The sequence below is a fragment of the Brienomyrus brachyistius genome, unplaced genomic scaffold (assembly GCF_023856365.1).
Source record: "Brienomyrus brachyistius isolate T26 unplaced genomic scaffold, BBRACH_0.4 scaffold34, whole genome shotgun sequence".
Classification (NCBI taxonomy): Eukaryota; Metazoa; Chordata; class Actinopteri; order Osteoglossiformes; family Mormyridae; genus Brienomyrus; species Brienomyrus brachyistius.
In genome coordinates, this window is record NW_026042309.1 from 146,391 (window position 1) to 157,738 (window position 11,348).

At 44.4% G+C, this 11,348-nt stretch overlaps 1 protein-coding gene and 1 long non-coding RNA gene across 9 annotated transcripts in view; both read left to right on the forward strand.

Annotated features, from left to right (window-relative positions):
- The window catches only part of LOC125721539 (NACHT, LRR and PYD domains-containing protein 3-like), a 45,158-nt gene extending 34,455 nt beyond the window's left edge, over positions 1–10,703 (forward strand). For 6 of the 7 annotated variants that reach the window (XM_048997469.1, XM_048997468.1, XM_048997472.1 and 3 more), the window contains 3 exons: positions 8,116–8,289; positions 8,404–8,450; positions 10,059–10,703. In XM_048997469.1, the coding sequence (XP_048853426.1) occupies positions 8,116–8,289; positions 8,404–8,450; positions 10,059–10,576 (739 nt within the window). In that variant the 3' untranslated portion in view covers positions 10,577–10,703. The remainder of the gene's footprint in view (positions 1–8,115; positions 8,290–8,403; positions 8,451–10,058) is intronic. The other variant, XM_048997474.1, reaches the window with a different exon arrangement.
- On the forward strand, positions 3,751–5,733 carry LOC125721567 (uncharacterized). Of its 2 annotated transcripts, none has more exons than XR_007385827.1 (3): positions 3,751–4,553; positions 5,360–5,483; positions 5,608–5,733. It is a non-coding gene; the product is annotated as an uncharacterized LOC125721567 (long non-coding RNA). The 2 variants fall into 2 exon arrangements; XR_007385828.1 differs by having other exon boundaries at positions 5,360–5,421.
- Positions 10,704–11,348: the final 645 nt, after the last annotated feature.

Consider the following 11,348-nt stretch of genomic DNA (forward strand, 5'->3'; position numbering starts at 1 on the left):
GAGTGTCTGCGGCAAGGTACGCGTGTGTGAGAGTGTCTGCGGCAGGGTACGCGTGTGTGAGAGTGTCTGCGGCAGGGTATGCGTGTGTGAGAGTGTCTGCGGCAGGGTACGCGTGTGTGAGAGTGTCTGCGACAGGGTACGCGTGTGTGAGAGTGTCTGCGGCAGGGTACGTGTGTGTGAGAGTGTCTGCGGCAGGGTACGTGTGTGTGAGAGTGTCTGCGACAGGGTACGTGTGTGTGAGAGTGTCTGCGGCAGGGTACGTGTGTGTGTGAGTGCCTGCGGCAGGGTACGCGTGTGTGAGAGTGTCTGCGGCAGGATACGTGTGTGTGTGAGTGTCTGCGGCAGGGTACGTGTGTGTGAGAGTGTCTGCGACAGGGTACGTGTGTGTGAGAGTGTGTGGTAGGATACGTGTGTATGAGAGTGTCTGTGACAGGGTACGTGTGTGTGAGAGTGTCTGCGGCAGGGTACGTGTGTGTGTGAGTGCCTGCGGCAGGGTACGCGTGTGTGAGAGTGTCTGCGGCAGGATACGTGTGTGTGAGAGTGTGTGGTAGGATACGTGTGTATGAGAGTGTCTGCGGCAGGGTACGTGTGTGTGAGAGTGTCTGCGGCAGGGTACGTGTGTGTGAGAGTGTCTGCGACAGGGTACGTGTGTGTGAGAGTGTGTGGTAGGATACGTGTGTATGAGAGTGTCTGTGACAGGGTACGTGTGTGTGAGAGTGTCTGCGGCAAGGTACGCGTGTGTGAGAGTGTCTGCGGCAGGGTACGCGTGTGTGAGAGTGTCTGCGACAGGGTACGCGTGTGTGAGAGTGTCTGCGACAGAGTATGTGTGTGTGAGAGTGTCTGTGACAGGGTACGTGTCTGTGACACCCCACCCCCAGTGCATTAGGTGACCTGCCCCACACAGAGGCAGAGGCGAAAAGAACCACTCCCCCAAACTAGGGGCTAGTGGAAGTGGCAGGAATGGGGGGCGAGTGAAGTCAGTATTTAATGTGAGGAGTCGTAGAGGGGAGAGGAAAAGAAAAGGAGAGAAATGCAAAGAAGGAAAAAAAAACGAAGACAGGATTGTATTTATATATGATGGTTGTGGATGATAGGAGCCGTAATTGTCAAAAAGAAATTAGTAAGTAAGTAACTTATTACACATATACACTGCTCAAAAAAATTAAAGGAACACTGAAAACACATCAGATATCAATGGGGAAAAAAATCATGCTGGATATCTATACTGATGTAGACTGGGTAATGTGTTAGGAATGAAAGACTGCCACATCGTTTAATGGAAATGAAATTATCAACCTACAGAGGGCTGAATTCAAAGACACCCCGAAAATCAAAGTGAAAAATGATGTGGCAGGCTAGTCCATTTTGCTGAAATTTCATTACAGTAACAGTATCATACTCAGTAGTTTGTATGGCCCCCACGTGGTTGTATGCATGCCTGACAATGTCGGGGCATGGTCCTAATGAGACCACGGATGGTGTCCTGGGGGATCTCCTCTCAGATCTGGACCAGGGTATCACTGAGCTTTTGGACAGTCTGAGGTGCAACCTGGTGGCATCGAATGGACGAAACATAATGTCCCAGAGGTGTTCTATTGGTCTATAGGTCAGGCGAGCGTGGGGGGCAGTCAATGGTATCAATTCCTTCATCCTCCAGGAACTGCCTACATGCTCTTGCCACATGAGGCCGGGCATTGTCGTGCACCAGGAGAAACCAAGGACCCACTGCACCAGCATTGGGTCTGACAATGGGTTCAAGGATTTCATCCTGATACCTAATGGCAGTCAAGGTGCCGTTGTCTAGCCTGTAGAGGACTGTGCGTCCCTCCATGGATATGCCTCCCCAGACCATCACTGACCCCCCACCAAACCGGTCATACTGAACAATGCTGCAGGCAGCATAACGTTCTCCATGGCTTCTCCAGACCCTTTCATGTCTGTCACATGTGCTCAGGGTGAACCTGCTCTCATCTGTGAAAAGCACAGGGTGCCAGTGGTAGACCTGCAAATTCTAGTATTCTATGGCAAATGCCAGTCGAGCTCCATGGTGCTGGGCAGTCAGCACAGGGTCCACTAGAGGACGTTTGACCCTCAAGCCAACCTCATGAAGTCTGTCTCTGAGAACACAATCAGAAACATTCACACCAGTGGCCTGATGGAGGTCATTTTGTAGGGCTTCAGCAGTGTTCATCCTGTTCCTCCTTGCACAAAGGAGCAGATACCGGTCCTGCGGATGGGTTAAGGACCTTCTACAGCCCTGTCAGCTCTCCTTGAGTATCTGCATGTCTCCTGGAATCTCCTCCATGCCCTTGAGACTGTGCTGGGAGACACAGCAAACCTTCTGGCAATGGCACGTATTGATGCGCCATCCTGGAGGAGTTGGACTACCTGTGTAACCTCTGTAGGGTCCAGGTATCGCCTCATGCTACCAGTAGTGACACTGACCGTCGCCAAATGCAAAATTAGTGAAAAAACTGTCAGAAAAGATGAGGAAGGAAAAATGCCAGTGGCCTCCACCTGTTAAACCATTCCAGTTTTGGGGGTCGTCTCATTGTTGCCCCTCTAGTTCACCTGCTGATAATTTCATTAACACCAAAGCAGCTGAACCTGATTAACAACCCCCTCCGCTACTTAACTGACCTGATCAATATCCCAGAAGTTTAATATACTTGATGTTATACTCTGATTAAAAAGTGTTCCTTCAATTTTTTTGAGCAGTGTATATTAATACATAGATATGAATGTCCATACATACACAGACACACTTTCATACATATCTGTAATGATTGAAACATACAATACATGAATCAAACAGTAATAATAATAATTAATAAAAATAACAGCAAAAAAGTAAGGGGGGGGGGGGGGCGGACATTGACGTAGCTTTTATCCACAAAATAGTTTGCTGCAAACATACATCCATTTTCCAAACCGCTTATCCTACTGGGTCGCAGGGGGTCCGGAGCCTATCCCGGAAGCAATGGGCAGTGAACAACCCAGGATGGGGGGCCAACCCACCGCAGGGCACATTCACACACCAGTCACTCACACATACACACCTATGGGCAATTTAGCAACTCCAATTAGCCTCAGCATGTTTTTGGACTGTGGGGGGAAACTGGAGTACCCGGAGGAAACCCCACGACGACATGGGGAGAACATGCAAACTCCACACACATGTGACCCAGGCGGAGACTCGAACCCACGTCCCAGAGGTGTTAGGCAACAGTGCTAACCACTGCACCACCATGCCACCCCCAGCAAACATACAAACAACCAGAATTCTAGAAAAGTTCTTTATATTTGAATGAAATAACAAATAAAACACTTTCAAATCACATGAGCCTATATTTTATTCACAACAGAACATAGATAATATTACAAATGTTCAAACTGGGAAATTGTAGACCTTTATCCAGTAAATGAGCTCATTTCAAATTTGATGCCTGCTACATGTCCTAAAGAAGTCTGTACAGGGACAACAAATGGCTGAAAAAGCAAGAAAGTTTAAAAAGATTCAGCTGGGAGAACATCTAGCAACTAATTAAGTTAATTGATATCAGGTCTGTAACCTGATCAGCATTAAAAGGGATGTCAGAGAGGCAGAGTCTCTCAGAAGTAAAGATGGGCAGAGGCTCTCCAATCTGTGTAAGAGTGAATAAAAAGATTGTGGAATACTTTAAAAACAATGTTCCTCAACGTGAAATTCAAAGGATTTGCAAATCTCATCATCTATCAAAAAAATTGAGAGAAACAGGAGATATCTCTGTGCGAAAGGGACAAGGCCGAAGACCTGTATTGGATGCCCGTGGTCTTCGGGCCCTCAGACGACTCTGCATCACTCATCGGCATGATTGTGTCAATGACATTACTAAATGGGCCCAGGAATACTTCCAGAAAGCACAGTCGGTAAACACAATCCGCCGTGCCATCTGCAGATGCCAGCTAAAGCTCTATCATGCAAAAAGGAAGCCATATCTGAACATGGTCCAGAAGCGCCGTCGTGTCCTGTGGGCCAGGACTCATTTGAAATGGACTGTTTCAAAGTGGGAAAGTGTTCTATGGTCAGACGAGTCCAAATGTGACATTCTTGTTGGTAATCAAGGGCGCCCTGTCCTCCGGGCTAAAGAGGAGGGAGACCTTCCAGCGTGTTATCAGCGTTCAGTTCAAAAGCCAGCATCTCTGATGGTATGGGGGTGCATAAGTGCATACGGTATGGGCAGCTTGCATGTTTTGGAAGGAGCTATGAATGTTGAAAGGTATATAAAGGTTTTAGAGCAACACATGCTCCCCTCCAGAGGACGTCTGTTTCAGGGAAGGCCTTGTGTATTTCAGCAGGACAATGCAAAACCACATACTGCAGATACTACAACAGCATGGCTTCGTGGGAGAAGAGTCCGGCTGCTGAATTGGCCTGTCTGCAGTCCAGATCTTTCACCTATAGAGAACATACAGTAATTACCTGTGACACCCATGGTGCACTGTGAGCAGGTATACAGGCCAACAGAGCATGCAGATAATTATCTGTAACACCCATTGTACACTGTGAGCAGGTAGACAGGCCCACAGAGCATGCAGGTAATTATCTGTGACACCCATGGTGCACTGTGAGCAGGTATACAGGCCAACGGAGCCTGCAGATAATTACCTGTGACACCCATGGTGCACTGTGAGCAGGTATACAGGCCAACGGAGCCTGCAGATAATTACCTGTGACACCCATGGTGCACTGTGAGCAGGTATACAGGCCAACGGAGCATGCAGATAATTATCTGAGACACCCATGGTGCACTGTGAGCAGGTATACAGGCCCACAGAGCATGCAGATAATTATCTGTGACACCCCTTGTACACTGTGAGCAGGTATACAGGCCCACAGAGCATGCAGATAATTATCTGTGACACCCATGGTGCACTGTGAGCAGGTATACAGGCCCACAGAGCATGCAGATAATTATCTGTGACACCCCTTGTACACTGTGAGCAGGTATACAGGCCCACAGAGCATGCAGATAATTATCTGTGACACCCATGGTGCACTGTGAGCAGGTATACAGGCCAACGGAGCATGCAGATAATTATCTGAGACACCCATGGTGCACTGTGAGCAGGTATACAGGCCAACGGAGCCTGCAGATAATTACCTGTGACACCCATGGTGCACTGTGAGCAGGTATACAGGCCAACGGAGCCTGCAGATAATTACCTGTGACACCCATGGTGCACTGTGAGCAGGTATACAGGCCAACAGAGCATGCAGATAATTACCTGTGACACCCATGGTGCACTGTGAGCAGGTATACAGGCACACAGAGCATGCAGATAATTATCTGTGACACCCATTGTACACTGTGAGCAGGTATACAGGCCCACAGAGCATGCAGATAATTATCTGTGACACCCATGGTGCACTGTGAGCAGGTATACAGGCCAACAGAGCATGCAGATAATTACCTGTGACACCCATGGTGCACTGTGAGCAGGTATACAGGCCAACAGAGCATGCAGATAATTACCCGTGACAGCCATTGTACACTGTGAGTAGGTATACAGGCCAACAGAGCATGCAGATAATTACCTGTGACACCCATTGTACACTGTGACCAGGTATACAGGCCAACAGAGCATGCAGATAATTATCTGTGACACCCATTGTACACTGTGAGCAGGTATACAGGCCCACAGAGCATGCAGATAATTATCTGTGACACCCCTTGTACACTGTGAGCAGGTATCAGTACTGCCTACTATTTGTATATTGAGTCACATGTTTTATGTGAATTACTTTGTACTGAACTGAAGGCCAGTATTTGTCACTGTGAATATGTTGTTGCAGACGTCCATCCAGAAATCAGAGCTGGGGGAAAAGATAAGGTCCTTATTCCAATTAATTTTTGGTACAAATATCAATGTGTATGTCGCAGATGGAGGATTATATATTCTAGAGGTTTCTTTTTATTTTTAATTTGCAGAATGTTCTCATCTGAGGAGGATTCAGTGTATTATGTGAGGTTCATTTTGGTTTTGATGCTGGATTCAGTTAGTAAATATTAGGAAAATTGCATATTCTCAACTCCTATTTATGGATTAAGTCTTCGAATGTCATGAAATGACTGTTACTGAAAAGGAGGTGGAGATGTGTAATCCCTTTCTGTCCCCGTGAGTGATAGTGAATAGTGATATTGTGAAGTAGGAAGTCCAGATTATTCCAGATTGGCGTGTATTTACAGGCTCTGAGAGTACAGTTAGTGATTTTACTGGCTTTCCATTGGGCTGTCAGTGCTGTGGAAATGGCAGCACTGTGTTGTTAAAGCAGTTTTGTTTCTTTAATGACATTTTGAGTAAGTCTGCATGTCTGAGATTTTTACAGTACAGCTGCTCCTGCTGTAACCATGAGCTGCTGTTACTGCTGTAGTGTGACCATTTAGTTAAGTCTTGCAGTTGATTTGCTAAGTAATAATTAAGAAAAATGAGCTTGTAATCCACCTTGAGATTTATTTTTCTGTAATGTGGAATGTTTGATTTTGTGTTTTTGTTTTTCCAGCAAAAATGTGACATTAATGAGTTTGAAAGAATTTTCTGAAATTATTCTGGACGAGTAATTTTATTTTTATTGATTGAAGTGGGAGACTCATCTATTGCTTTGAGTAAGGGGGTGTAGTTGGGGGTAACCAAGTCAGACAGCCTGTGGGAGATGTAGATACCCAAGTACCGGATATTTCCAGTGTGAAATGGACCATCCTGATCGGCTGAATCCCAGGCATCTTCAGACAGTGAGAATATTATGGGTTTTTTTTCCTGTTTATTGTGTAGTTTTATATATTTTGAAAAGGTATTAATAAAATTTCAATTTCATATACTGTATTGAGGGTTTCATAAAAACAGCAAGATATCATCTGCATAGAGATTAATTTTGTGTTGACTTATTAGTATGAATTCCATTTATTTCACTGTTCTGTCGTATTGCTGCCACAATTGTTTCTATGAAGATGGCAAACAGTGAAGGAGAGAGTGGGCATGCAGGCCGTCTTCCCCGCCGGAGTGTGAGTGCAGGTGATGTGATCCCATCTGTGACACTGTAGCTTTGGGTGAGATGTACAGTATTTTAACCCAGTGGGTGAACGACTCTCCGAAGCCAAATCTATGCAATGTATTAAAGAGGAATGTCCAACTGACTGTCAGATGCCGTTTCTGCATCTAATGATGTAATCATGGTTTTAGTATGGGTATGCTGAGCAGTACTGACTAAATTAAATAATCTATGGATGTTGTCCGAGGCATGTCTTGTCTTGATGAAATCTGTCTGATCAGGATGGATGATAGTAGGAATGACTATTTGTAACTGAGTGGCGAGAGCTTTTGTAATGATTTTCAAGTTTGTATTCATTAGTGAGAGTGGTGGGTATCTGGAGGGCTGTGTTGGGTCTTTATCAGGTCTCAATAACACTGTAATGGCCGGTAACTGGAGGGTTGTGTTTGATCTTTATCAGGTCTCAATAACACTGTAATGGTCGCTGCGCTCATATTTGATGGGATTTGTGATGCATGTTTAATTTCTCTTACCAGTCTATTGAAGAGTGGAGATAATATGTCCCAAAAATGTGTATAGATTTCTGCAGGATAACCATCCGGTCTGGCGATTGGTTGTTAGGCATTTGGTTGAGGACCTTATGGAGTTCTTCTGATGTTAATGGTGCATCAAGCAGAGGTGGAGAGTTCAGGTGTAGGGAGTACAAATCCAGGCCAAGATTTTGTTTCAACAAACCAGTTGAGTATCTGTGACTGTGACTCTTTATATTCAACTGGTTTGTTGAAACAAAATCTTGGTCTGGATTTGTACTCTCTGGACTTGAAATCTCCACCTCTGGCATCAAGGGCATTTGCTGTTTCATTGGTTAATATGGGTAAGTCTAGATTATTTTTAAATGATTCTATAACAACTGGATCTGGTTCTTGTTCTGAGAAGTATAGGTTCTTATAAAATGTTCAAAAGATATTGTTAATTTTGCGCGATTATTGAAATATTTATTAGAGGAGTCACTTTTGCTTAAAAGTAATGCTTGTAATGGTCAGGTGATCTTATTTATTGTGGATTTTTTTTCCATCTTTCTGCAGACTGTCAGGCTGTAGAGTCACAGAAGAAGGCTGTTCTTCCCTGGCTTCAGCTCTGAGGTCAAACCCCTCACACCTGAGAGAGCTGGACCTGAGCTACAATCACCCAGGAGACTCAGGAGTGAAGCTGCTCTCTGCTGTACTGGAGGATCCCAGCTGTAAACTGGAGAAGCTGCAGTGAGTACAGAGTGTGTGTCTGACACGCTACAGATACTTATGCATGTATGTGAAGAAGAGGCACCAATAAATAAATGGATACAGCAGTACTATGTCATTCTGCTTCTCCTATAGTGTGGATCACGGTGGAGAGTGCAGGACCAGACCAGGCTTACAGAAATGTAAGTGTGTTTGCATGTTTTTATTAATAATACCATGAATACTACTGTATGTTATGGTTGTATTCACACAATTGTTGTGATAAGTGTGGCTTTTTGCACTGTGTGTAGATGGATTTCCATGTTTGTGTTTAGGTGAGTTTCATGTCATTTTAGACAAACATCCAAACGAGAAACAAAAAATCAGAATCATCACCAAAAACTCTATCAATTCATTTAATCGTTTTTAAAAATATTTTTTACAAATGCTTTATAGCTGCTTGTATTGTATTTGTGTTTGTGTGGGAGAGTAGAATGGTTAAAATTTATTCTGATGTAGTTATACATCTTTAATTTCACAAAAAAAAGAATCCTTTGCATTTGTTCTTTTTGCGGATGCCGTGTGTGTATGTGTTTTCTGTGTGAGATTCGTTAGTATCGTCCTAAGGAGGCACCTGTAGGCAGTGAGACCGGACTCTCTCCTCAAGTGCAAAATGTGAATTTGCATTTTTACACGGTGGTTCTGGAACACTCCTTAATAGTCATGAAAGAATATTACTGATTGGTCACTGAATCCCTTAAACCAGGGGAGCCCAAATCCAGTCCTGGAGGGTCAGAGTCCTGCACATTTTTGGGTCTTCCTTCATTTAACACACCTGATTCATCTCCTTGTGCTAATAACCACACAGCTCTTGAGCTGAATTATTTATGGTGGAACAGGGAAAGAACTTTGCTACACAGGGCACCGCCCCCCCAGGACTGGATTTGGACACCCCTGCTTTAGGTATAAGAAAAAGGCAGCACAAGTCGATGTTAACTGGCCAATGAGGTAGTGCCCCTCTCATAAATATTAATCAGCCAGCCAATCGTGTAGGGCTTCACTCGTGAATATTAAAAAGTTCTCCTGATCCACGGCGCTAAAAGAAATTAGCGCCCGGGACACACTGGATGTGCGGCGGAAAATATCAAATTTCATTTCGGCGCCCATGTTAACAGATTAGAGCGGCCGCGTGCGTGCGCGAGATGCGGGGCTCACGCCTCGCGGCAGCGGCGCAGCATCTACAGTCATGCGCGCGGTAAGCGGTTCTCTATGGAAGCGTATTGCATTCATCTGGGGAAAAAAAATCAATTTTGTTTTTCCGAATTAATGAGATAATCCGTTTTTCATAGCAATATTTTTCTGAATTAATGAGAACCTTCCTGTTTTTTATGATGCACGATTTGTGCCGGAATCAACGTTTATATCAGAATCCAGGTCCAAATGTTTATTAAATATCACTTTAAACATGTAATAATATTACTTAAATATTCTGTTATTGATCGCCATTTTCAGGCCTCACGCTCCGGAATTAGCGGTTAGAAGGAAAGACACTGACTTTAGTATTGATCTCTGGTGTCGTTTTGTGGTAAATATGCTTGTGATGAATATGTCTGATGAATGTCGCTGCTTTGTAATTTTATTTACCCGTAATTAAGCTGTTAGTTTAGCTCGCTTCCCTCCAACATTTCCTAAGCTTTTTCATAAGCTTCAGTTCCCGCTTCGTTAGGGGAAGCTGTGCTGTTTTTATATCGTACAGAAACATAAAGTACAGGCGGCCTGATGGGATTAATAATTCTTCCTCCTGCCTACAGACTCCTGCCACCTGACGCTGGACCCCAACACAGCACACAGATTCCTGTCTCTTTCGGGGGGGAACAGGAAGGTGACATGGGGGGCAGAGCAGCCATATCCTGATCATCCAGAGAGATTTGACAGCTGCCCCCAAGTTCTGTGCAGAGAGAGTCTGACTGGCCGCTGCTACTGGGAGGCTGAGTGGGATGGAGATGGAGCTGAGATAGGAGTGACTTATAAAGGAATCAGGAGGAAAGGAGTGAGTGACTGTGGGTTTGGATACAGTGACAAGTCATGGAGTCTGTGCTGTAATACTAGCAGTTACTCTGTCCAGCACAATGATAAACAGACTCTCATACCCATACGGCCTTCAGGCTCCCGCAGAGTAGGAGTGTATCTGGACTGGGGGGATGGTGCTCTGTCCTTCTACAGAGTCTCCTATGATGGACTGACCCCCCTGCACAGATTCACCTCCTCATTCACTGAGTCCCTCTATCCAGGGTTTCAGGTTTATAGAAACTCCTCAGTGTCACTGTGACGTGTTGCTGGTTCTCCTGGCAAAAAGGTAAAATCTCTGCTTTTTAACCTTCATAATCCTTTTTACTCTGAAATGTACAGTACTGTGCAAAAGTCTTAGGCAGGCAAAGAAAATGATGTTTAGATTATCCTCCTGTTGGTGTAAAACTATGATATGATGCCTGTCAAAGTGTGTCAGCTTCGCCATTTCAGAACCTCTGCTAAAATCATCCTAGTATTTGCAGCGACCGTCCAGTGCAGCCATGTATTTTTTGACTTGGCCACTAGCAGACCTCATACAGCTAGTCAATCTCTCACTGACTTTTTACATCAATATATTTAATTATTTAATTGAGCTGTTGGTGAAATTTAACAATATCGTGGAACGGCTGAGGTGCCCCTGAGGAGAAGTTTGTGTACTGAAGCGGTGTTCATCTAGCCATCCAACTAGATATCAGTAACCTTTTAGAAAACAGAAGAAATTATTACTAGTTTTTATTGTGGTACTCTTAATTTGCACACGTTCTAATGTTAAATTGTGTTTTTTGTTCTAAGCCAAAGTACACTTGCTACCCAGATAAACAGCTTTAAACATTTCTTTGGACTGCCTTTACAGGACTGAATGTTTGACAAAAAAATAAATGACTGTGTTCAGTGAGCTGAATAACATGAAAAATATAGTTTAATACGTTTTTTTCTCTGACTAAAATGTAATTAAATGTAATCCTGATTTGGGGGGGGGCTATCCCCCCTCCTGTATAACACACATATACAGTGTATATCCAGCTTCTCCT